The sequence below is a fragment of the Brienomyrus brachyistius genome, chromosome 10 (genome assembly GCF_023856365.1).
Source record: "Brienomyrus brachyistius isolate T26 chromosome 10, BBRACH_0.4, whole genome shotgun sequence".
NCBI classification, from domain to species: domain Eukaryota; kingdom Metazoa; phylum Chordata; class Actinopteri; order Osteoglossiformes; family Mormyridae; genus Brienomyrus; species Brienomyrus brachyistius.
The window spans coordinates 19,394,373-19,421,035 of NC_064542.1; the positions used below are offsets into that span (position 1 = coordinate 19,394,373).

Below are 26,663 nucleotides of genomic sequence, written 5' to 3' on the forward strand. Positions count from 1 at the left end.
CTGCTGGTAAGGCTGTCCTCCTGGCATTGCAGGCAATCTTTGCTTCCATTTGGGAGATGGGCGTCCAAGTCTTTAGAGGCCTTTTGCTCCCTGTCTTGCTGTATGGCTGTGAGACATGGATGATATCCAATGAGCTGAGATGAAGACTGGAGTCCTTCAGCACTCTGTAATTTTGGAGAATCTGTTGGTACTGCTGGTTTGACTTTATATAAAATTAGCGGTTGCTAGAGAAGCTCCGAATGAGGCACATTACCTGCATTGTGAGGGAGCATCAATTACAGGATTACGGCCTTGCGGCACTTTTCACCTGAGGGTGATCTGGCTCGCAGGATCGTCTATGCTGAATACCTGAGCAGCTGGTCCAGGCCAAGGGGATGTGGCTGCAGCAGATGGATGGTCTTTTGTGGAGGGTGGAATAAGACTGGGGGGTCTGCCTGGGGGGTCGCCAGCCAAGATCCTGAAGAGTTTCATCATGTTGTGTGTGCAGCAACATACTGCATGCTCCCCAGCCTGACTTGACCTCCCCTAACCCTGAAAATGATAAATACCAGCTTCTGACAGCATCAAACTATGGATAAAAAAACTGCTACCCCCCCCCCCCCCCCTTGACGTCTAGAACAGTTATTTTGATAGCATAAATCCTTATCAAATGTCCATTTTATAGGTAGGATATTTTAGCAAAGTAGCAAAAACTGATAGATAACTGAAAATTTCTGTGACGGTAGCAAATTCTTGCAAAGTAGCAAAAAAAGTCAGAACACCAGCAGAACTTAATTCAGCTCTTAACTTGTTCAGGACACAAAACCTGCAACAGTGGAATATAAAAAGAATGTAGAAATGTGGAAAAATTGGTTTATATGCTTTTGAGTAAAATGTTTTAGAAAGTGGCAATTTGAGTTATTTGTTCTTTTTTTAATCGCTAGGGTACGGCTAATAGGAGTGTGGGCACGTTACTCTGTCTACCTACAAACTAGGTAAAGGGAGACAGTGGGAGTGGACGAGTACAGGCTCAGGGATGCGTGCGCATGTGAGGGGACACTTACCAGCAGCAAGCACATGCTGCGAATAGTTTGTGAGGCTCAACACAGTTTGATGAGTTCAGATGTTTAGATATCCATTCCTATTTAAGGATGCTACTTATAGTATTTTTCCCCTCAGAAGTGTGTGTTTGTGGGGGGGCTGTTCCCTCCATCTGCACCCTACCCCCCCAACCACCTGTGTGGACAGTTATGGAAAATGGACGGAGAGATGAAAATCCTAGACACCCTGATTTCAAGAAGCCCTGGTATGTGTTCATGTCAGACTCCCTTGTTATTTTACTCTGTGGAAAAGCCTGTACAGCTACAGGAACAGGGTGGTCGTACCTTTTTATCTGGCTGCAATTTCAAGACAAACACACATATACTATTGTAATTACTGGCAGTCTAGGTGTTTCTCCTGCAGGTTGGCTTGAGTAAGGCAATTGGATCGGGGAGGGCATCCTGTACGTGCTGGAACCAGGATTTCCGCAGGTTTGTTCACCCCCCCCCCTCCCCCCCGCCAAATCATGCCTCCTCCCCTGTCCTTTCTATCCTCTCCACAGACTCAGGAATTCTCTCAATTCTCTCACACTCTGAGGAAACGCAACCCTCGCCAAATAAGCTGTCATTGTGATTAATAAACTCTTCCGCTACCGCTCTCTCTCTCTTCCATCCCTCTCTCAGGTACATTAGCTCACAGGATCCGCATAGCTGTTGTCTAATATTGCAGCAGTAACCTTGTAGGAATGTCACAAACGTTTAATTTTCTTACTGTTTCATTCAGCACTGAGTGTCATAAGACTTTTTATTGCCTTCTGTCACGCGTGTAAATATTTTATGGAAAGAGGACAGTTATCTTACCGGGGGAAAGAAAAGATCTTGGGAGGTGAAGTTGGGGGGGGGGCGAGGGGGTTCCTGTGCCGGTTCGAGTGGCTTGGCCGAAGCTGCCGCGGGCTGCTGTTTAGCAGGAAACGCGACGCTGGTCTGGGCTGCACTGATAAAACCATGTACATGTGCTTTATATTGTGTGTGATTCTGTGCTGTCAGTGACACATTTCACAGTCCTAATTTCTTTTGTTTGTTTGCGGTTATTTTCAGAACGATTCCACTTAAGCTTTAGACACCTAAAATTTCATGCTGAGTATGAAGTATGTATAACAAATACTATGACTATATAAAATCAAGTCTGGTTTTCGCGTTTATGATGCTAGCCACTACCTTGAGACCATATTTGAATTTTCGCTATACTTCCGCTCCCGAATCTATATACAGGAAGGAACTGAGATAAACGAATCTTAAAAAACAACATCTGAAAATACTACAAATACGCTACGTAGACATTGGCAGAAGAGGGAGCTGGGTTTCTGTGAGTTACTACTAAGCGCACTCAGAATCATTGCTTTATCACGACTGTAGTCTATAATTAATAATTAGTAGTTCTATTTTCTAATTAAAGGTGTCCATATTATCATCATAAAATATATTTAACTCCTGCAGCCAGGTACAGGCCGAGCTTTAAAAACGTATATCCCGGTAATTCAATGGTATTTTTCTATGGATCCGCCGTGTGTTTCTACTAAATAGGCTACTTCACAAACAAAAGAAAAACATTTTCATGAGTTACGGGACAATCGTATTCCGGTAGGCTTATCAATACATTAAACAAAGGTTTAAAATATGTAGTGCGTGACCTTACATGAGTCGCCTTATAAATGCGTCGCGTCCAGTTTGGGCTTTCAGTACGATCATTTCACATTCTCACATATAACGTGATGTTTTTCATTCAGAAGTAGTTGTGGAGTGCTTGGATCGGAATATAGCGTATTTTATTGTCAATGGAATAAGCAGAGGCATCGGAAATAGAGGCGGGGGGACGCTTCCCCGCCAAAATAAATAAACAAAACCGGGTTAATTCTTTATCTTCTTCTCTTTCTTTTTAAGGTAAGGTTTTTTTTGGGGGGGGGGGGGGGGGAGGTAGGGCTATCGATTAGCACCAAGGTAGCTTAACTGGACAAAGTAGCTCAACTAGACGGAACACCGGACTCTGCCCGGAGGAAATCCCACGACCACACTGTGAGAACATGCAAACACCACACACATGGAGTCATAGTACAGACTCAAACCGTCCTCCCGCAGGGGTGAGGGAACAGTGCTAAACACTGCGCCACCCTTTCGCCCCGGTTGGGCCCAATTGTTTTATTTTATCTTATTTTATTAGGAGGTGCCACGGTTTCTCCGCGATAGTGGGAAAGGGTCATTGTGTCGAACCACGCAACCTATCGTAGTGGGTTTCCAGTGGGAACTGCACAGTATTTTGCGCGAACACTTATCTGTCGTTCCTGTAGTCGATTATTAATATAAACTTGGAGAAGTGTGTATTACAGTTTCATGAAACACACACCTATCGTTATCAAGACTTGTGCATACAGCAAAGCACTATAGTTTGGCTGAAAAAGTCTGTACTTATCCAAAACTCTCAGAAGCAAATAATTCCACCAAAATTAAATGTACATTAAGCATCGTTTTAACCAGGAGAGTCAACATGCTTAGATATATTGTCAGATTGTCAGTGTAGGTAAGCCCCTGAGCTCCACAATTCTGAATGAGTTGGTACCCACTTTCTCTTCCACTGTCACTGACCGATCATTTTTCTTTAGCAAACTGATACTTATAGTTTTTCTTGATTGCTTCGAAGAAATTTTCAAATGACAATTAATACTGGAAAAACAAGTGTAATCCTCACACCATAATGTCACTTCTACATGGCAGAACATAATTTCTCATTGCCTCACGTAAATCTCCAAATGTTTTAGTTCATATATGCAAAGGGTTTTGTACAATTGTCATCATTTGGCATAATTTTTAGTTGCTTTAATGTTGTTGGTCAACATATATTACATAGTTTTCCGTTGTAATAATGTTACACCCAAACTATATATGTATGTGATCATCGTGTTCGCCACCCCATGCAAAACAGTTAACTAAGCTTTCAAAATGATTAAAAAAATGTATTATATAAATTGCAGTGAAATGCCATGTTGTTGTTTTTTTGGTTCCCACAGTACATGATCTTGTTATAACTTTGGTGTTCCTGTATCGCCATTTTATTGTTTTTCACTATGTGACATTTTGGTTTGCTATTGTACTGTGTTTTGAGATCTGAAAGAAGTTACGCGTGCGTGTTTTGCAAATGATAACTGTCATGTGAGAAATGCTCCAACGCAATCAAGAAAAATAACATTATGTCAAATACTGTAAAATGTAGTCTACTCTCGAGCCCCCCGAAAGTCGGTTTTTACTCTGACTCGATGTAGGTTTTCTTGTCCTAGTCAAGATAAATAAGCATCTTAGAATGTAAACATTAGGCTACTAAGGAGTACTTATTTAATAATAATTGACACTTTATTGATACCTGTGGGAAAATCCTCTATAACTGTCTGTTTGACTGCTCGGGAAGCTGAAGGAGCCGCAGAGCGCACCGACGCCGGACTTAACCAGCGGCTTCCCGATCACAAAAGCAGAGTCCACTGAGCTACTTCTCACAACGCGAATACTTAATAAAAACAATCAGTTGTTCGGAAATGCTGCAATGGAATTAGCTAACATTTAGGCAGCCGGCGTTAAGGACGTAATATATGTACGATACACACACGAGGAAGAGAGACGAAGATAAAAGATGAATGGAAGGACGGATAGGTGCTTGTATAATGGACACTGTTGCCATCTTGTGGTTGGATTATGGAATTACTCATGCTGCTTGCACAGATTGATGCTGTTATTTGGACACTTCGGTGAAGAGGGGGCAGAGCTGTCGAATACCATGGTCGGCAAAGTAATTTTTCACCGTTGGGCCTGATATGATATCTGTTGATCTCTTGATGAGTGCTGAGGTTTACTTCTGCGGTCCAGGCGTGCATTTAGGTAAACATGCGACTCTAAACTGCCTATGTTGTGTGAGTGTCTGTGGACCACACCTCTCTCTTCATGTGAAAACACGAAAGGTCGACCCCCTCAGAGTGAGTGTCTGTCTGAGCAATATCTTCAATTTTAGTATTTTTCTGAAAACTATTGTAGCGTATCATGTCGTTTCAATACGCCAGAACACTGTATATTGCATACAAAGCAATGTTTGATGTTCTCACCAATCTGTGTTGAAGTGGATTTTGAAAACGCACTGCTGCACAAATTCATGACAATGAAAACAAACGCATCCCAGAGTGTTTGTATGCGTTTTTACTCCCTTTCCCCCCACAAACACTAGGGACAATCGTGTACAACCATAGAAACAATCAATACAACGCAACATTAAAAAAGCATAAAGACTCAGAGCAACGTGGACAAACGCGATAAAAACGCATGCGGATAAAAAATTTTAAAAACGCAACACAACGCGCTGCGCTTTTCATTGCTTGTTTTGGCTTTACTAATGTGAACATGCCCATACCGAGACCTCGTTATTACCGAACTACAGTGCGCTTTGTATCACTGGCTTTTCTGCGGCTGGTACATGGATCTAAAGTTGTTCTGCCAGTCGACACACAAATAAACCGGTAACAGCAAACAGTATAGGCCTCGGATTTCTGCATCTCTCCCGTTTGCGTCCTCCGATCAACATGGAACACATCCTCTATTTGGCAGCGTAAAGGTATGGAAGACGTAGAGGATTTGCTCCCTAAAAAGATTTCGACATCGGTAATACGAAACTTGAGTTTCCAAATCCGATACGGCGCAAACAATTATTTGCAAAAAATAAGTTTCAAGTTTTATTACCTTTATATGCCTATAATTAATATAGTGGAATTAGTTTGGTCATGCTGTTCAGTAACCTGCAAGAAGTATTAAAAACTAACATGAAAAAGAATCGCGATAAGATTGTGGATCGTGATTCTGCCTAAAGATCTTGATGTGATGTTTTGTCTTATCGTCCACCCTTAATGCACAGCAGCCGGACGAGTCCGCGCTTCCGGAGAGCGGGAGTTAATGTCACGCCGAAACGCCGAACTGCACTAAGGGGGCGCAATCAGCGTATTACCACTGAACCGGGGCTCTGCTGGGTGCGCTTTGGCTATTATGCGACAGGTAAGGTTTAAAGAAGCTTTTTCGTTGATATTATGTTACGGTTATTATTATCCGTTTTAATCAAGAGATTAAAATTTGCACTGTGGAGTTATTTCTTAATTTGCTGTTGCGTTCATCGGTGGTTTGCAAACTTTCGGTGTCTGACGCTCAAAATGACAAATTGCCCAAATCAAATGCTTTGACGGCGAAATAATTGATAAATATTTTTCTATGGGGAAAAATCCGCACGTTTTCCCACTTTTCGTTTGAGGATTAATTTAGATGCCAAATATGGTTCGCAAACGAGAGCGGCCTTGTCAGCGGCGTGTAGTCTCTCGTTAGGCCTCGTACGGCTTGGGCTGCAAAAGTGGCCTCGTATTAAGTTCCTGACAGTGATCATAGACGTGTGACTGTGCTGGTATATGCTTTTAATAGTAATTAATAATTATGATCATAAATCAAACTCCGTTTGAGAATAGGCCGGCTTCCCTTGGGTCCGTGGTACGCGCGCCCCCCCAAAGGAATAGATTACAGGTGGGGGGGCTGACACTTTCACCCATGTCTGGCGAGGCCCGGTTAATTGTCTCTGTTTGTGTCGTCTTTGAGGTTTGTTTGCAGCCAGAAAGATGGGCGTTGTCGAGCTCGTTAAAGGCCGTGGGCTTTATATCACGCTAAAAAACGACAAATCCAACAGTAAAGGGTTATTTTTATGGCTCATTAGTTTCGTGTGTCACTTTCTCCACAATAGCGGGTCAGCTACCCGACCGGGGCCTGTTCAAAGAAAGGCGTGCTTGGCATTCGGTATCCCTGCTACCCGGTGTTACTCGTAAAGGGGCCGTGGTGAGTTTTCTGTCAGCGGGTTAAGACACCGAGGTGTGTAACATTTTAGGCGTGTTTTCAAGAAACATTTCTAAGCTTTCGAGAAATTGAGAAACACGCAGGGAGATTTTTGCTAGACACAATAAAGACAAATATGCTCCGTGTCTGTGTGCAGCTTTATTAAAGGTACATTGGGTCGCCTGTGTTATCCGGTCTTTGTCGTAGTCAGAGCAAACCTTTAATGTTTCAGAGGTACCTGTCTGTAGATGTTCACATTTACAGAATGGGGTTTTGGTCGCGAGACCTTGACAATGGTTTAGAAACCGTGTTGCATTCTGGGAGATACACGTCGTGGAGCAGGGTGGTTTTCCGCGAATGCCGGCTAGTTTCTTTGGATATTTCAGTTGTGTGGGAATGAGCGCATTTCGTGCTGGGCTTGGTGTTTCCGTCGGTCGCTGATGTGGTACGGAGCATTGCCGTAAAGGGGTTGTATGTGTCGGTGGTAAATCTGGATCTGGTCGCGAACGTGTAGGTATCGCTTCTCGGCCTTTTGGCTAAGATCAAGTGTAGTATCTGTTCTTATCAGTTTAATATCTGATACGTCCCCTATCTGGGGACCATATATTAAATTGATTTTTGGAACAGGGAGATGGAATAGGGGCTTGCTCCGTCCACTCCACGCATCGACCTGGTATTGCAGTATCTCCAGGAACGGTGCACCCCCTACCGGGGAAAGTTGTTGTGGAAGAATAGATGTGGCAGGTTTCGGTTTCCTTGAGTAGTGATCTATTCATTACTAGTGGCTGTTGCTTTACAGATTTTGTTTTATTTCTAGTATTGGAAACTTTGCCCTATATTTTTAGGTGTGCGCGAGTGTCGTGTTTTGTTTCTTACGTTTCCCTGTCCCCCTTGCGAGAGCGTAAGAAATTTTAAGAAACAATATTACAATACGTTTTTCGAAGAGGCCGGTGTGTGTTTGTATATTTTAGCTGTGTGTCAATGAGCCTAGAGGCGCTGACGTTCTCTGTGTTACAGGGCATTCTTACGAATGGGACATTTTTAGTAGGAGGTACATCTGGGTCTGGGCAAGGGCCGCCGCGATTGTGACATGCTCGGTGACGTTGACGCTGAAAATGCCATGTTCGCGCGTGCGCGTTTGGCTTGTTGCGACAGCTGTTCTCGTAAATTAAAACGGAAATCACGAATAGATATTTTGTAAAATATTAAAGTTTTCATTTTATTACCATTTTGAAAATCGAACTAAATTGCAGAGATTTGCAATTAACTGAAAGTAAGAGTGACAACTATATTTCACCCTGTTCTTGGACCTTGAATTTGACTCCTTTTGAGTTTTGCCTTTGTGTTCATGTCAGTATTTCCATGCTCCTCGCTTTCCATCGATGTCCAGATACCCTGTGGATTTTGCAGAGACAGCCTAACCGCACTCATGCATAATTGGCTCCTTGATAGCGGTATTCTTGTGATGTACTCTTTGCCTCGCTAGTACGTTACTGTGTGAATCACGTCTGCCAAATGTACTCTTTGTGTGAAATGTGACAAAATAATCATTCTCCCCTGCATTTTACGTTACTTATTTAGAATACAATACCTTTGTCATTGCACAAGTACAACTTTCACTGCGCAGATACGAGATTGCCGCTTCTATTATTGCCAGTGCTATTATTGATGATAAATTAAATGTAGAACGCAAAGATAAAAATGCCAGTAAGTAGCGAATTAAAGCAGCAGTACAAGTACAGTATCAACGGTCTTGTCTTACAGTTTATAATACAATTTGAAGTCGGTGTTGGTTCATTTAAGATGAATTTCCTACCACATGACTTTATGCTTTTGGTGACTCGGTACAGTTGTCTGTATGGTTGGTCGGTGTTTCAATTTATGAACCACGTGGCATTCTGGGAATTCTGACCAGCATGACAGCACGCAAAATGAAAACGAATCGCTTCCCGTGGCAGCAGAGAGAGCAAAGCGAAAGCCGTCTTGTTAAATCCTGATCTGAATGGCTGTAGGCTTAGAGCTGGCCGTATGAAAGGATAACCGTAAACTGAACATTTTTGCTGTGGAGTGTCGCGCCATCTCGGAGCCGAAGCAACTCATACTTACCTGGCAGGGGAGATACCATGATCAAGAAGGTGGTTCACCCAGGGCGAGGCTCAGCCATTGCACTCCGGTTGTGCTGACCCCTGCGAATTCCCCAAATGTGGGAATCTCGACTGCATAATTTCTGGTAGTGGGGGACTGCGTTCGCGCTCTCCCCTGATAAGTGGTATAACGACAGATGACAGAGATTGACGAGCAATGTGCTGTTTTCACTCTGTATATTATTCAGTTTGCCGCTAGGTGGTGATACTACTAGTCATTGTAATATTCCTTTGCAAATATACATTTGTACTAAAATATACATCTCCAAAATAGCATTGTGTGCTATATCCATTCATCTGGTATATCATTTGCTATTTCCTATACTGTATATTTTTTATGTGCCATAGCATAGCTGAAATGAATGGGTATGCTTATGTCTAATACATATGTTGTTGGTTTTATGCCTAAAATTAAATACACGAGCTGCTACCACTTATTTGGAACTAAGGACTGTGGTGTCTACAGTTATATACATGTATGCCGTATATTTGCTCCCAAATGGTTATTGCTGATGAAGGTAGATGTTAGTTACATTCGTGGTTTGGATTTGAGTTCGTGTGTTTCTCTTTAAAGGTTTTTGGCTCAGGCTAGATGTAGCTGCCTCGTTAGCGCAGTAGGTAGCGCGTCAGTCTCATAATCTGAAGGTCGTGAGTTCGATCCTCACACGGGGCAAGCCGATCTCCGTTTTGTTTTTTAATTTAATTTTTAAAATAGCTATGCCAGATACCGATAATGTTTTTAAATGTTCTATTGTGTTTTTATTTTAATGTTTGTGATGGTCATTTTGTATAATGTTTTTAAATTGTGTAGAACGAGAAATTGTTATTATCAGTTTCATATCTGATACGTCCTCTATCTGGGGACCATATAATTTTTAGAACAGGGAGATTTAATAGGGGCTTGCTCCGTCCCCTCCACGCATCGACCTGGTATTACAGTACATCTAGCAACAGCCTATTGGGGAAAGTTGTTATTCAAGAGCAGATTTAACATGACGAGCTTTCTGTGACCTGACACCTATTCACAACTAGTGGCTGGTTTTCTGCAAGTTCGGTTTAAATCCTGTAGTGGCATTAACTTTGCCATATGTGCTTGTGAGTGCTGTGTTTGCTTCATCTGCTATGAATATGCGACCGTTTCCCTGTTTCAAGGGACTTCGCATTTGCTGTGATATATTTTTGTAGTCTGTGGCTCATTTTTCACTCTTTCTTGCCGGTGGGGGAGGAGGGGCAGATTCCCCGCATATAACAGCGCTGCTTGTCTTTTTCTTACTTTCGTGAAGTTTTCTGAAGTCTTGCGATTTCTCGTTGGTTTATAATGGAATTATACGCAATTCTATAATTCAGCCATAAGATGGCAGCAGTGACCCTATATATCATATGTATACGCGGTAAAAAGGGCCTTCAGCAGAACATGGACTGGTACAGTCAAATCAGCATCGGGCCCAGTTAGTGCTGCCGGAATCCAGCGGCAGTGTCCGTCCTGTGAAGGAAACCTTAGTTCCCGTGAATGATTATTTTTCAGTGTCTCCAGTCTGTGCCCCCTGCCTTAGGGATGTTTTTGTCCCTCCCACAGTGAGTGAACTTGGAAGTTTTTTTTTTTATATATAAAAAAAGCAGTAATACATGGGATTCATAGTGGAGAAGTAATGATTTTGGAAGTCAGTGAGACTGAAAACTCTGTTTTGTATGTGATATTAGCTAATTAGGCTTCCTCTCAGTTACTTGTGCATTCTTAGGAGATCAGGTAGCATGCTGTCTTTTTTTTTGTCCAAATCATTCTGTGCTTTGGTTGTTGCAAAATGCCAGGCACCTTCTGCCCAGGCACTCTCCACCCCACAGGCATCCTCCTCCACCAAGATGCCCTCCTCCATCCAGGCCTCTTCGATGCCCAGTCCTCCTCCACCTCAAGGTGCCCTTCATCAAAGCGCTCTCACACCAAGACGTTCTCCTCCAAGGCAACCTACACTACCCAGTCACTGTCCTCCTCTAAGACCTCCCCCCACCAGCTTACTCCTCTCAGGCACCCACCTTCAGATCTTCACCCAGCAAGGAGCCTTTGCCTCAGTGAAGCTGAAGGAGTCCACAGCCCTTTCTTGTATATGTAAACAGATAGTAATGCATAGTCTCATCACTGTACAATGTAGTAATGTGCAGTGTGTACTCAACTACACATACATAACTATTTGCATAAACATGTGTATAAGTATAGCAATGTTTTGATATGTCCCAGGTTGAGCTGGAGGGTTGGTTGCGTATATAATCTCTGTGACATCCACACAGCTGACCTCTCCAGGCTGAAGAATGACGCAGAGAGGGGGCTCTTCACCTCGGCCCAAATATACGGGGACAGCAAGGGCACATTCAGGAGGTGCTGGGTCATGAAATCAGACAGGATGAGGTTTTACCCCCCAGCACCCCCAGGATATGTTATTGCTGTGCCAACACCCGACCTGGGTGTGTATTGGACTCCTCCAGTAAAGTATGTAGCACTAATGAAGTACATATCCATACATCAAAGGCTAACAAAATAGCTAACAGATACAGAAACTTCTAAGTTAACACAAGGTGCTAATTCATACTTGTTTTTCATCACATCGTGCACAGCAGTAATTGGTCTCTAAAGGTTACAAGGTCGGTCTCTACACAGTTTACATCAACTTCTTAATAGAGTCCTAATGATCACATGCTCTGTGCATTATGAAGTGCTAAATAATATTCCATAATATGTGTAACAGGTGCATGTAACCACCTGCTCACCGAACTGTAGGCCTTCCGGATAAGCTCACTCTGGTCACTGCTGAAATTCTCTGGCCTGTCCTTCTGGCTTGAGTGCTGTCGGTAGGGCTCCCACATCTCCTGAAAGCTATGGTCTTCAAAGCCTTTCTCACCATATATACATTGATCAATGTTTGCCTCCAAGACAATTGACACTTGCGGGAAGCTCTCTGCATACTCCGCCAAACAGTCTTTAATCCAGTGGTTCTATATTGCAGCTGTTCTACGAGGGTTTTCCGTCTCCTCTTCGTGCTTGTCAATGACACTGCAATTACAAGCAACATGTTATGATTATTAGCAAACCTCTGTAAAAGATCAGCATGAAATAAACCAACATCCATAATCTTAGTATAAATATATATAGAACAAAACTGCTTTAAGCAGCTAAATAAAATGCCACTTAAGTGTAAATGAATATAAAGATGAATACCGTTTCATAGAATATACTTACTACTTCATTAGCCCAAGGTACGTGAATGGGTATAAGCAGATGGGAATTTTGAAACTAGTAACCTATAGCAGAAGAGGATCTATATTATTTCTACTGTTAACTTCACCATCTTGGTGGCTACTTTCTTTAATGTGCAGCATACAGAACATTTTCCCATCTGTTTGAGACATTTGGATGCCTGATAATGACTTGAATTAAGACGTTTTGAATGATCATATCTTCTTAGGAACTTTAATTAGTGAAGAATCGGGCAACGAGGAAGCCCCACCACGTGCTACTCAGCAAGTATATTTAACAGTATATGCTCTGTACAGTTAAAAAATGTGTAAACTAATGTATAACGTTTTGATATCTTTATGTGTCCAGACACTAAACATGGTAAAAAATCTGCAGTTTTAGAGAATCAGTAGCAGTGATGCTGGAGAGGCTACGCATTCTTCAGTTTCATCCAAACCACATGGTACTTAACCACTAATTTTACTTTAAAAATAATAAAGAAAGCATATACAAATTTTTATTGTTCTCCTCGGTCATTCATTCAGTTATTTATTTGCTGAGAATTTTTGAGAATTATGGTGTTCCCTGAACCTCGTTTGCATCATTCGTGTTGTTTGGTTCATTTGGCGAAGAGCAGCCGGACGAGTCCGCGCTTCCGGAGAGCGGGAGTTAATGTCAAGCCGAACTGCACTAAGGGGCCGCAATCAGCGTATTACCACTGAACCGGGGCTCTGCTGGGTGCGCTTTGGCTATTATGCGACAGGTAAGGTTTAAAGAAGCTTTTTCGTTGATATTATGTTACGGTCATTATTATCCGTTTTAATCAAGTGATTAAAATTTGCATCGTCAAATTGTCCACATCAAATGCTTTGACGGCGAAATAAGTGTTTAAGTTTTGTTTGTGCGGGGGAAAAGCACACGTTTTCCCACTTTTCGTTTGAGGATTAATTTCGATGCCAATTACGGTTCACAAGCGATAGCGGCCTTGTCAGCGGCGTGTAGTATCTCGTTAGGCCTCGTACGGCGCGGACTGCAAAAGTGGCCTCGTATTAAGTTCCTGACAGTGACCATAGACATGTGACTGCGCTGGTATATGCTTTTAATAGTAATTATTAATTATGGTCATAAATAGTATCTTAACCGCAAACCCCGTTTGAGAATAGGCCGGCATGCCCTTCATTTCCTTTGGGCCCGTGGTGCGCGCGGTCCCCCAAACGAATAGATTACAGATGGGGGGGGCTGACACTTTAACCCATGTCTGGCGAGGCCCAGTTTAATTCTCCTTCTGTGTCGTCCTTGTAGCCAGAAAGACGTGTTGTCGAGCTCGTTAAAGGTCGTGGGCTTTATATCACGCTAAAAAACGACAAATCCAACAGTAAAGGGTTATTCTATGGCTCATTAGTTTCGTGTGTCACTTTCTTCACAATAGCGGGTCAGCTACCCGACCGGGGCCTGTTCAAAGAAAGGCGTGCTTGGCGTTCGGTATCCCTGCTACCCGGTGTTACTCGTAAAGGGGCCGTGGTGAGTTTTCTGTCAGCGGGTTAAGACACCGAGGTGTGTAACATTTTAGGCGTGTCTTCAAGAAACATTTCTGAGCTTTCGAGAAATTGACAAACACGCAGGGAGATTTTTGCTAGGCAGAATAAAGACAAATATGCTCCGTGTCTGTGTGCAGCTTTATTAAAGGTACATTGGGTCGCCTGTGTTATCCAGTCTTTGTCGTAGTCAGAGCAAACCTTTAATGTTTCGGAGGTACCTGTCTGGAGATGTTCACATTTACAGAATGGGGTTTTGGTCGCGAGACCTTGACAATGGTTTAGAAACCGTGTTGCATTCTGGGATATACATGTCGTGGAGCAGGGTGGTTTTCCGCGAATGCCGGCTAGTTTCTTTGGATATTTCAGTTGTGTGGGAATGAGCGCATTTCGTGCTGGGCTTGGTGTTTCCGTCGGTCGCTGATGTGTTACGGAGCATTGCCGTGAAGGGGTTGTATGTGTCGGTGGTAAATCTGGATCTGGTCGAGAACGTGTAGGTATCGCTTCTCGGCCTTTTGGCTAAGATCAAGTGTAGTATCTGTTCTTATCAGTTTAATATCTGATACGTCCCCTATCTGGGGACCATATATTAAATTGATTTTTGGAACAGGGAGATGGAATAGGGGCTTGCTCCGTCCACTCCACGCATCGACCTGGTATTGCAGTATCTCCAGGAACGGTGCACCCCCTACCGGGGAAAGTTGTTGTGGAAGAATAGATGTGGCAGGTTTCGGTTTTCCTCGCTGTCGCTTTACGGATTTAGTTTGATCTCATTAGTAGAGCTAACGTGGCCGTATGTCTGGGGTGTGTACGAGTGTCGCGTTAGCTTCATGTGTTTCGAATTTGTCACGTTTTCTTGTTCTACGAAACTTTGCAGTGGCTGTGAAACAGCTGAATGCATCTACTATTCTCGCCGAAGGTCATTCCTCTGCTCCTTTCTCGTATCCGTGTTCGTCTTATCAGCAGCCAACAAAGAGGTGGTGTGATTGTACGTGGAATTCACTCGTATACTTGAGAGATGCCATCCGTTTAATGTTTTTGGTTGTCTGCGTGGCTCGTTTTCTCTTTCTTGCCGTTGGGGAGGAGGGGCAATTTAGCTCCTTGTGACAGAGCCGCTTGTCTTGCTGAATTTTTATGGCCTTTATTTTCAAATCCGAAAAGTCATTACAACACACACCCATTTTTAGTAAACATTGAATATGAGCATATCTAACACTGGCCCAGTCACTCAGATCCACTTTGTCCCCCAAAAATTTGAGGTCCGTGTGCAATCAGGAGTGATTTAACACACCATCTTTTTTAACCTCGGGATGGGCTGGGTTAAAGTTATTCAGTGTAGTCATTTGTCAGCAGAATTTTAATTTTTTTTAGGTCTCTGTACATGTGAGAGAACAATGATTCCTCACCTTTCCCCTCCATCGAATTCCCAGTAAGTTGCTAACTGAATTGTTTGATTGTAGCTGTGATTCTGGAATTTTGTGGAACATCATGGCCGAAGTTCTCGTTTGCTCAGAACCAGGAAGGAGTACTTTTGGTCACTATTCACTATTTAAATTCAGAGCCCTTGTTTTATCGCATGCTAAATCGATATAAACTATTTTTTCCCCCATGCTATATCTCATTTAGAAAATACGTCAGCATACCACCCTGCCCTAGCGGCCCACCTCATATTCTCTGGCTCAATTCAGTACACCCTTGACCAGCAGGCCGAATACTGGCCCCTGTGGCACAGAGCGCTTCACATTTGGAAATCACAACACATTGAGCAAACATAGAAATTTGAATTGGCGTAATTTTATGTCTTGATGTTTTTGTGTCTCGTTTATGTATGATGTGTTTTGGGTTCTCAGGGTCACCATACTAACGGTCAGGGGTAGAACCTTCTCAATACCTGAGCCTAGCCACTGGAACAGTTTATGACATGGTTGGGGAATGTTTTTGATAATGCTTAATGTCCTAGACCAATTGGGGGTCGCAACATAGTACTTTGTCTTTTTGTGTAACTTTCAGAGGTTCATCTCTCTTGTCTCTATAAGTGACCCAGATAACTAATTGGGAGTGCGGGGTGTTAATGGGAGTTGTGCAGATTTTATGATCTTTTGGTAAAAATTCAGACTTCTGTGCATATTTGGATGTAGCCTAGTTCTTGGTTCCAAAAGACTGGTAGCACATCATATGGTAGCTGGCAGAAAACCACCTAGTGGAGACTATAGTCAGGGTGACAAGGCAGTGGTCCAACACGGTTTTTTTTGTGTGGGTGATCAGAGGAGAGCGCGAACGTAGTGCCCCAGAAATTATGCAGTCGAGATTCCCATATTTGGGGAATTTGCAGGAGTCTAGTCTACGGTGGTGCAAAGTCTCTACAGTCCGTCTGCAGTGACTGTACAGTTCGGCCATCTGATTGGCTTGGCATGCAGCTTTCTCTAGCTCCCGCCCACTAATCTAATTGGACGTGACATTCCCCTCGTTATGTGATCGCCGGTAAAAGATGATTGACATCGTAGAATAATTTCATTTACTGAACAACTTTTCTGCATGCGCGGCAGTGTTTTCAGCTGACTGAAGAAAGCAAAGAGTTTCTGCACGAGAAACTTCGAGATTTACCCATGATAAGTGTAAACTGAATACAGTTAACTTTCCCGTTAATTATGATCGGTTTATGCGTTTATTGCGAAAGATTAAATAGCATAAGCGGGATGCGCAGAATAAACTGTATATACATCATTGCATATGACGGAATAAGCAGTAACTCCTTGGTTATTTGCGAGATGACGGTGACATTAAGCGGGAATATTTCTGGAGCTAGTATTTTAGTGTAAGTGGATACTATATCCTTAATATTAAAGGCTTCAGTCACGTACGTGTTCGTTTCTGACAGTGGAATCTCACACTTTTAAATGGTCGTTAATTTAGCATTTTTGCAGTTGAGGAGGGTATTTCATGGTTGATTGTGATGTAAATGACTGGTATGCTTGGAATGCTCACTGCTTTGTTCTATAAAGATGGCAGCATCAGCAATCCGGGTTGTGAACCCCAGCGCTGTGGCAAGTCGCCAACAGGCCGTGCTTGTGACGACTAAAGAAGCCCGTATGTACAAAGAGAAGAAGATGACCTTCCCCAGACCCCCCAGTGAGCTGCTGCACCAGTCCACTGCCCTCCACCATGCTGAAAAAGTCCTCTGTGCTGGAGGGATTTCAGCACTGTCCGGTCAGCAGTGCCTCGGGAAGTTGGTCATGCCATTTGGCCAGTATGAACATGCACCGTTCTGCTGGCTTGTGGCAAATGATGTGGGCTACATGGAATAGTAAGTATATTCTATGAAACTGCATTCATCTTCATATTCATTTACACTTAAGTGTCATTTTATTTAGCTACTGAAAGCAGTTTCTTCCTCTGGAAATATTTATACTAAGCTTATAGATGTATACTTGTCTATTTCATGCTGCTTTTTTGCAGAGGTTTTTCGCCAATAATCATAACATGTTGCTTGTAATTGCAGTGTCATTGACAAGCACAGAGAGGAGGCGGCAAACCCTTGTAGGACAGCCGCAATATAGAGCAACTGGATTAAAGACTGTCTGGCGGAGTATGCAGAAAGCTTCCCGCAAGTGTCAATTTTCTTGGAGGCAAACATCGACCAGTGTGTATATGGTCAAAAAGGGCTTGAAGACCATAGCTTTCAAGAGATTTGGGAGCTCTAGTGACGGCACTCAAGGCAGAAGGCCACAGTGTTTCAGCGGTGACAAGGGGGAGCTTACCAGGAAGGCCTACAGTTCAGTGAGCAGATGGCGCACATAACAAGTGACAATGAAGAGATTTTGGAAATGCGTCTACTAAACTTACTATATGATGAAATAAAACACAGCTTTTTTCTAATTTTTGTTCAATGATTTTCACATAGATTATTTTATCATTAAAATCTTTATGCTTTATGTGAACCTGACATCATTTGTAGGTGGTGAAGAAGCAGGTCATGGCTCAGCTAAGTGGTTGCAGTGCAGTGCTGGAATACAACCGCGTGGACATGGAGCTTTAGCTCTAAATAGTTTTTAGAACATAGTTTATTAAACCACGTTCAGTGTTTTGTTTATTGCCTTACCTGTAGTGTTGTGCTGTTAAGAATTTATTGTAAAGGTAAATAACAGCTTTTTTTTTTTACAAATTGTAAATACTTTCTTTTTTTCTAAATGTGGGATGGTTGCGCGTCTGGACATCTTTCACTGGATCCACCGGTTTGATGCAGAGTCACACTGCAAGTTCGCCACGTTCAAGTCTGCGGTAGCTGGGGCAGTGCTGGCATACAACCACACGGACTTGAAGCTTTAGGTAGCTCTAAATAGTTTTTAGAACATAAGTTTTTAAACCATGTTCAATGTTTTTTTATTTTTTTGGCAAATTGTAAATAGTTTTCATTTTAATGACTTTTCATTTATAATAAAGAATAGTGCTGTATGTGCTTTTTTTTTACATGCGTGTACTTTTACCAGCTTTAACGTGGTCAGTGCTACAGTAAGAGCAAGTTGTGGAATGTCAATAATTGAATGCAACAATTAAAGTATTTATCAAAAATGTTACTCAGTATGAGAGGTCAATCTATCTTAAATCTGTCTGCCAATAGTAACAGGAGCTTTTACAGTGACAGATGTAAATGACATGTAGAAAAAAGACAAAGCATTACACTCATATACTTTGAATAATCTATTGATTCCTAGATTGATTCACTGACACAGTAACATTGTTGTGGAGCAAATTTGACAGCATTTGCTTGTTCAAATATAATTCAAAAATCAGTACTCCTATTATCAAGTAAATTGAATGACAGAATTTGATTATGAGTGTACTTAAACGTTACAACTGTCTTAAAAGCCAGGAACTACATGGATTACTTGTGTTTTAAAGAAATTTAAAAAAAGTCACGTCATTAAGCAGATGTAATTTGGGCGTGCTCTTCACTATCATGGCGAGCAACAGTCACCGCCTCTGAAAACAAAGATAATTCTTGAACATTAAAACGCACTATACCAAAAATGCTGACAACACCAACGAAATCTTAATATGACTTACGTTACTTTAACACTAATTTTATTGGACGTGACATTCTCTTCCTCGAGTCTACAGTAGTGCAAAATCTACAGTCACTGTAGACGGACGGTAGACATTTCGGCTATCTGATTGGCTTAGCCGACTGTAGACTGCCAATCGTCTGGCAGAATTTGACTGTAGACTACCTATTAGGCATGCAGCGTTCTCTAGCTCCCGCCCACTAATTTGACTGGACGTGACATTCTCTTCCTCGAGTCTACAGTAGCGCAAGGTCTACAGTCACTGTAGACCGTTCGGCCATCTGATTGGCTTAGCCGACTGTAGACTGCCAATCGTCTGGCAACATTTGACTGTAGACTACCTATTAGGCATGCAGTGTTCTCTAGCTCCCGCCCACTAATTTGACTGGACGTGACACTCTTCCTCGAGTCTACAGTCACTGTAGACAGTTCGGCCATCTGATTGGCTTAGCCGACTGTAGACGGCCAATCGTCTGGCAGAATTTGACCGAAGACGACCGTAGACTACCTATTAGGCATGCAACATTCTCTAGCTCCCGCCCACTAATTTGTTTGGTCGTGGACATTCCACTCGGCATTTGGTCGCCGCTAGTAAATGATTGAGAAATCGTAGAATAATTTCATTTTGAAGCAACTTTTCTGCATGAGCGGCGTTTTGAACTGATTGAAGAAAGTAGAGTTTCTGTAAGGTAAACTTCTTCCTATGGATTTTTAGATTTATGGTATCATATCGGTGTATGGTCAGTAACTCAAATGCCATGTAAACGCAAGAATCCGACTGAGATCGGCGTATGAATTAAGCGATTAAGCGACCTAGGTCATGCAGTAATATCCGGATTATATTTAAAAATACCAGTGAAGCACAGAATAATAATTGTCACAATAACACCAGAACCCGCTTAGGGCGAAAGAATAAATCTTATAAGCGGGATGCACAGAATAAACTATATACGCAGCATTGCATATGACGGAATAAGCAGCAGGGCAGCGTCGCTTTTATGTTTGATTTTATAATCTTATTACGCGCAATAACCCGAGTAATAAATGTAAACGCACTTTTCGATGACGGTAAAAACATCAGAAATAATGGCTTTGGTAATACATTTGTAAGAGAAGTGCTCGTAATATTCAGTAACTCCTTGGTTAAGTATTAAGGGGTAATATTTCTGGAGCATGCCTAAAGACCGCAGAAACTCGCAAACGTTAGGCAAAATCGACATGATTTCGATCGCGCAAATATTACTTTTGATTAGTGTTTGTTAGTGTAACTGGATACTATATCCTTAATATTTAAGGCTTCAGTCACGTACGTGTTCGTTTCTGACGATGGAATCTCACTTTTAAACTGCGGTTAATTTAGCATTATTGCAGTTGATGAGGGTATTCATGGTTGGGGGCTTTGGGTGCGAATGCTGTAAAGCGCTTTGAGACGATGTAATGTTGTGATAATGCGCTATACAAAAATAAATTTGTTGTTGTTGTTGTTGATCGTGATGGAAATGACTGTTATGCTTGCTGCATTGTTCCTGGGTCTGAACACCACAAACGTACGGTAAGAGGGGTGGGGCACAAGATGCACTTGGAGAAAATGTCCCTTACCATACTCTTTATTGAAAACGAGGTAAGGGCATCGAATCTCTGGAAAAATAAAATGTTTTGTTTTTTAAAATAATCTTGTATGATGTCCATGTCGATCTTTACTGGTTAGACCGGTTAATGGAGACCAAGAGGCTCGAGTCTGCTGTCCGGCCAAAGCGGTCCGAGGCCACTGTACGGCAGAAGACGCCCGAGTCCACTAGCCAGCTGACCGAGTGCCCGTCCACAGCTCAGAGTCATGACTATCCCACAGAATCACCTCTGACTGACTCTCCTGTAAGTAATAATCACATTATATTTAATCAACGTAAGCAAGTGGTTTTCAGTGACATGTTTTTCAGTGCATGTTTTACCATAACCAATTACACAATAATAGCTAAATATTTTTGTGTGTTGCAGGTGGACCTAGAGGGTTGGGTGTGTCTGTGGGAAAACCCCAACGGCATCCCATCAGCTGACATTTCCTGGCTCAAAGAGGACACCGAAAGAGGGATGTTCACACCCGTCCAAATCTACAGAGACCACACTGGACACCTGAAGAGGCGACGGGTGATGAAATCAGACCGCATGTGGTTTTACCCACCAGAGTGTCCTGGCTACGTCAGGGGTTCTCTGCCAAACCCGGACCTCTTCTTTCGCAGCCGCGTCTTTGTGTGGCGTCCTGTTGGAGTGTGGAGATGCTCCCTGAAGTGTCCCCGAGGTGAAGCGTGTGTGGGAGCAGGACAGAATGTTCACCTCTACAAGTCTGGCTTTCACCACCGGGTATTAATTCACTTAATTCAGTTATTGTAATAAAGTGGAATATTTGTTACTGTTTATTTAAATATACAAATAGGAGCACAGTGCATCACATGCCTCTGTTTTGCCTTTAAATATGCACTTCAGGTACGTCAAATCTGCGATGTGTCCAACTGGTACACAATGCTGACGGAGGTCCTGTGTTGTGGACCGTGTACGAAGGCGGCCAGGAGGGGAGATGGTGGCACCATCGGTCGGTGGCTCGCATGGGATCCTGCTATTTTGTCACAACTTAGCGAGGCTCATCGAGCTCTGTTTCCTGCCATTCTTACCGCCAAGTGAGTATACAGCACATTGTGTGTGTGTGTGTGTGTGTGTGTGTGTGTGTGTGTGTGTTTATTTAAAAACCTTTAAAAGCAGTAGCTCAATTTCAGCTCAAAATATTGCCGGTGCCTCTGCTTACAGGCGCGGTGTGGACAGGAATGTCGTGCGTCTTCTGAGGGACCAGACAGAAGGAAACACCGTGGTCAAGGTGTGGCGGCAGATAGAGGAGAATCACGCTGAAGAGTACCTTCGATGCATGGACCTCTACACCACGCTCCTTATGCCTTTAGTGGAACCCGGAGGGATCGTCTCAGCATCGAAGCAGACGTTCAAGGCACCACCTCCTCAGAGAGAGATTCCCTCTGCGCGTCTCTTGCGCCACGCCTTCCTGCTGGCCGAGGCCGACAATCTGCGCTTCTACCGGAGCCAGATCCTCTCCACTTTTGGCACTGTGCTGAAAATGGATTCCACCAAGAAAGTATGTAAACTTACTATATGATGAAATGAAAAACATTGCCGCTTTTTTTCTAATTTTTGTTCAATGATTTTCACATGAAATCATCATCTATCATTAAAATCTAACAGATTATCGCTTTATGCAAACCTGACATCATTTGTAGGTGGTGAAGAAGCTGTCCGGCGAAGGTCATGGCTCAGCTGAATGGTTCACCAGCATAGGAAACGAGCATTCTCAAATAGCTTCCTTTGTTCTTACCTGTGAGAAGTCTACTAAGGAGCTGCAGCCGATGTGCCACGGTGTCGTGGAAAGGTTTCGGCTGGCAGATCGACCCGTCCCCAAAATTCTCTATGTGGACCGTGGGTGTTGCCGTGCAAAGGGCCCAACAGCGGTGGAAACCTTGTTCCAGCCTTGGGTGGACAATGGGATGGTTGTGCGTCTGGACATCTCTCACTGGATCCGCCGGTTTGACGCTGCCATCCGCACAGAGTCTCACTGCAAATACGCCACGTTCAAATCTGCGGTGGCTGGGGCAGTGCTGGCGTACAACCGCACGGACTTGGAGCTGCTCATCAAGGCGGTCAGAGCCAAGGACCCGGCAGCGCTGAAGTCCGTGTCGGACGAGGATGTAGTGCGGCTCTACATTCCCAGGGAGCAGCTGAAGCATCACGTGCGGAGGGTCACACTCGGCGCTCAGGAAACATTCCAGCTCATCCAGCTGGCCATCGAGGAGCTTAAAGGTCCCGCCGGTCTGGACGAGAATGGAGTGAGCCTCTTCAAAACACCAGGTATGAAAAGCTATTACAACACGAATACCAGTGGCGTAAAAAGTGAAACATAACACACAGGATGTATATATATATACATATATACATTCACAGAGGCCATTGATGAGATCTGGGCGGAGCAGCAGCGGCATCTGGAGTGCATCCAGGATCCACCAGACATGAGCATGTATAGGGTGGCATGTAACACAACCATCAACAATGTGGATGTGCCCTATTACAAATGTCTGCGTGGGAGCAGCCTGGGAGGATTCCACAAAGCTCTGCCGCACATGATTCCAGGTATGAACGTGTAGTCTGATCACTTCTAACAAATGAGCCATGGCCCTGTTATTATTCCAACACCGTTATACATTTCATTGTGATGTCCAGGTCCTCACTGCGCGGCGCGGCCCTATCAGGTTTACCTGCTAAGCGGCATTGCGCGGTGGAACTCGGACAGGAGCTCGGATGCCGTGTTTGGTGGCAGAGGACGGCGCCACAGGACCTTCTCTGGGCCGCTGATCGATCGCCTCGACGCCCGCTGTCAGCAGCTGTTCGGAGAGACTGTGGCAGAGAATTTCCGGACCCCTGCTGATGTCCCTTCCGACGAGCTGCTTGGGTTAGAGTACCAGTTCAGCCAGCGCACAGGTGAATCTGGGACCCTTTTCCTTAGCGGCATTGTCGACGATGGACCTGGTCCGGAGGAGGAGGAGGTGGTTCAGCCCGGGCAGCCCGATCCAGACGAGGCGTGCCAGAGCGATGGGGAGGCACAGGACGATGTTCCGGATGCTCTCCTCTCCCACATCACACTCACCAGAGACGAAGCTTCCACTGTCTATCCTCCGGCCTTCGTGAGTAGCTGTGTCTCTTCTAGACTGAAGTATAGCGCAATTGTTACTGCAGAAACTCTATGTATTTGACTTGCAGTCAAGGCCAAAATTATTAATACTTATTAATACAAATTATTTATTTTTTCCTCTGGCTGGAAATGACATAAACATGTCACCACATAGTAAGTAAGACATTATTATAGAGAGATAATTAGAAAAATCCACATATTTCTAGAATAAGGTCTTACTTTGTGGTGACATGTTTATGCAATTTCCAGCCAGAGGAAACCTGAAAAGTTAGTTTAAATCGAAATCCGGTATGGGTATGAGAAATTTTGGGGTTGACGGTACCACATGTATTTACCACATTCGTATGTCTTTTGTCCTTTTTTTTTTTTTTTAAAGGATGATGCCTGCAGCCCAAATCCTCTTCCCGGCTTTCAAGAGCTGGAAAAGTTCTGCTCTGTCTTGGTGGAGATTGGCTTGGTAGAGGACAAGCTGTCACTTAGCACTGAGCAGAGGAACAGGGTCCTTGAAGCCTGGAATGTCATGGAAGAGCATGACAAGCATCCACAGCGATTTAACCAGCTGTACAGATCACACTGGGGCAACACCCTCTACTGCCGCACGAAAAGAGATGACCCCTTCGAGGCTGCAGTAGTACAGCGGGTGAAGATGGCCAAGCGGTACGCTCCAGCCCAACACGACATCAGCGCGCAGCACAACAGACTGATGTACACGCTGGTGAAACTGTTGTGGTTGCACTCACCTCAAGGGTCTCGCACCAGCCCTGAGAAGACCTTCATCGTAAAGGCGTACCAGCGAATCCAGCACCGGATTTTGGTGGAGGATCCAGTCCTCTGCAAGGCTGGCATTCCTCTGCCAAAGATTAACACAAAGACCGTGCGGGACTTCATTCGTCGCCAAGAGAGGCTCCTCAACATGCGCGCAACAAAACAGCCGTTGACCGTCACAAAGACCACCTCCATCTCATCCGTTGACCTACCTCCGGCACCACACCAGCCAGCGGTCCTCCCTGCACCAGACTACCCCCGGATGGAATATGTGCCCACACCCAGCACGGCAGGCACAAAGGTGTTAAAGGGAAGGACAGATGTGGTGATGCCACTCTCCCGGCCTCAACCACCACTGTCGGCACCGCTGAGGAAAACCCCGCCCACTTCTACCATCACCAGGCCCGTGACCTCCCTCTCTGCATCTGCAGCAGCCCCTGCGATTGCTGGTCCCTCCACACAGCCCATGATGCTCGCCAGTGCATCAGCCCCTCTGATTGCTGGCCCCTCCACACAGCCCACAATGCTTGCGAGTCAGTCAGCTCCTGCGATTGTTGGTCTGCCCATCTCATCCTATCCATCTTTGCCCATGATGCCCGCTTCTGAAAGCACATTCTACAGCACTGACAGTCCTTCAGCCTGGGCGAGAGCTACGCTGTATAAGCGTAAACTGAAGGAAGCCCCCTCAGGTATTGGAGAGAAATTATCACGGGTGCAAAATCTCCCCGTTTGTACACTCTGCGGCCAACCGACCCAGGGACACAAGAAATACAAAAAAAAGAGTTTCTGTCCAGTAAAAATGATGTCTCCATCTAAAGGTCTGAGCAGCAGAGTGTATGATAGCTACGAACACTTTATGTCTGTTGTAGATGACTTTTAGGAATGAGGTGTAGCTCCTCTTCTCTCCTTGGGGATCGGCAAATGTAAATAGTTGAATGTAAAATAGTTGTTTAAACCATGCTCCGTGTTTTTTTAATTCCCTTAACTGTAGTGTTGTGGTGTTATTACTTGGTACAATGCTGCTATAAATCATCAGTGTAACATGTAAGAGCATTAACAACATTATAACATTGCTGCAATTATTGATCTCTGCACTTTGTGAATTCTCATCCATGGTACAATGCTGCTATAAATCATCAGTTGTAACATGTGAGAGCATTGCTGCAATTATTGATCTCTGCACTTTGTGAATTCTCATCCATGGTACAATGCTGCTATAAATCATCAGTTGTAACATGTGAGAGCATTGCTGCAATTATTGATCTCTGCACTTTGTGAATTCTCATCCATGGTACAATGCTGCTATAAATCATCAGTTGTAACATGTGAGAGCATTGCTGCAATTATTGATCTCTGCACTTTGTGAATTCTCATCCATGGTACAATGCTGCTGTCATCAATGTGTTGGTCAATAAAGAGTAATTTTTTTTTTACTTCAGTGCTGAACTTTATTACTGTGATTTTGCGCCCACACAATGTCAATAAATAACAATAAAGCATGCTTTATTTGACAACATCGTTTAAGAACGACACCAGAGTTACTGTGTATTAGAAAGCACTTTACCAAATCATACAAAAGTTTCTTGCAAGAGAACACTCAACCAGATGCTGCTCAACCTTGGCCATGTGTATTCCTGGTAGTCCTTTGGTTTGCCCCCGTCGCTGCCTCATAATTCTCTGTTGAAAACACAAAGAAAACGGTCACAAGTAACAGGAGTGACACATGTCAATTAAAGTTTGTTAATAGTTCAGCTTTATCAACAGATAATGCATGACATAAAGTTTATTTATATATATATATATATATATATATATATATATATATATATACATATATACATATATAAAAATTAATTATATACTTTAATTATATAATACCTTTACTTAAGTAATTACTACCAAAAAACAGTAGCAGAGATTTCAGATTCAGAGAGTGCCAAGTGTATGATAAAACATACTATTAATGCAGAAATGCTAGAAAGAATGAATAACCAGAAACCAAGGCGATAATTATTCTAGACATCCTCAAACCGACACGCCCATTTCCTCTAAGCGTACACGCCCATCATCATTTATGAATTGGAATGAATAACCAGAAACCAAGGCGATAATTATTCCAGACATCCTCAAACCGACACGCCCATCATCATTTATGAATTGGAATGAATAACCAGAAACCAAGGCGATAATTATTCCAGACATCCTAAAACTAAACACGCCCATTTTCTCTAAGCATACACACCCATTATCATCCGTAGACCCCCCACCAATCATA

The 26,663-nt window shown here is 43.4% G+C and overlaps 1 protein-coding gene, 4 non-coding genes and 1 pseudogene across 6 annotated transcripts; all 6 read left to right on the forward strand.

Moving 5' to 3' along the window:
• The first annotated feature begins 2,336 nt into the window (after positions 1–2,336).
• On the forward strand, positions 2,337–25,794 carry LOC125751053 (uncharacterized). Of its 2 annotated transcripts, XM_049029519.1 has the most exons (13): positions 2,337–2,385; positions 5,962–6,098; positions 10,901–13,047; positions 16,822–17,123; positions 17,319–18,145; positions 20,591–20,754; positions 20,878–21,240; positions 21,364–21,554; positions 21,682–22,018; positions 22,161–22,785; positions 22,879–23,064; positions 23,155–23,615; positions 24,000–25,794. In XM_049029519.1, exons 6-13 carry the CDS (start codon positions 20,599–20,601, stop codon positions 25,266–25,268), a joined length of 3,588 nt encoding a protein of 1,195 aa, XP_048885476.1. In that variant the 5' UTR covers positions 2,337–2,385; positions 5,962–6,098; positions 10,901–13,047; positions 16,822–17,123; positions 17,319–18,145; positions 20,591–20,598; the 3' UTR covers positions 25,269–25,794. The 2 variants fall into 2 exon arrangements, with proteins under 2 accessions (XP_048885476.1, XP_048885477.1); XM_049029520.1 differs by lacking the exons at positions 2,337–2,385; positions 5,962–6,098; positions 10,901–13,047; positions 16,822–17,123; positions 17,319–18,145 and adding an exon at positions 19,250–19,571.
• On the forward strand, positions 7,431–7,621 carry LOC125751251 (U2 spliceosomal RNA). The gene has a single exon (XR_007400574.1). It is a non-coding gene; the product is annotated as a U2 spliceosomal RNA (small nuclear RNA).
• Positions 9,013–9,176, forward strand: LOC125751248 (U1 spliceosomal RNA). Its single transcript, XR_007400571.1, has one exon. It is a non-coding gene; the product is annotated as a U1 spliceosomal RNA (small nuclear RNA).
• trnam-cau (transfer RNA methionine (anticodon CAU)) lies at positions 9,659–9,731 on the forward strand. The gene has a single exon. It is a non-coding gene; the product is annotated as a tRNA-Met (tRNA).
• On the forward strand, positions 9,848–10,017 carry LOC125751255 (U2 spliceosomal RNA; annotated as a pseudogene).
• Positions 14,319–14,509, forward strand: LOC125751252 (U2 spliceosomal RNA). The gene has a single exon (XR_007400575.1). It is a non-coding gene; the product is annotated as a U2 spliceosomal RNA (small nuclear RNA).
• Positions 25,795–26,663: the final 869 nt, after the last annotated feature.

Coding starts and splice junctions, on each gene's coding strand:
- LOC125751053 (XM_049029519.1), top strand. CDS start 20,599: ATGGAGACCAAGAGGCTCGAGTCTGCTGTCCGGCCAAAGCGGTCCGAG. Junction 21,555..21,681: donor CCTGCCATTCTTACCGCCAA/GTGAGTATACAG, acceptor CTCTGCTTACAG/GCGCGGTGTGGACAGGAATG. Junction 22,019..22,160: donor AAATGGATTCCACCAAGAAA/GTATGTAAACTT, acceptor CATCATTTGTAG/GTGGTGAAGAAGCTGTCCGG.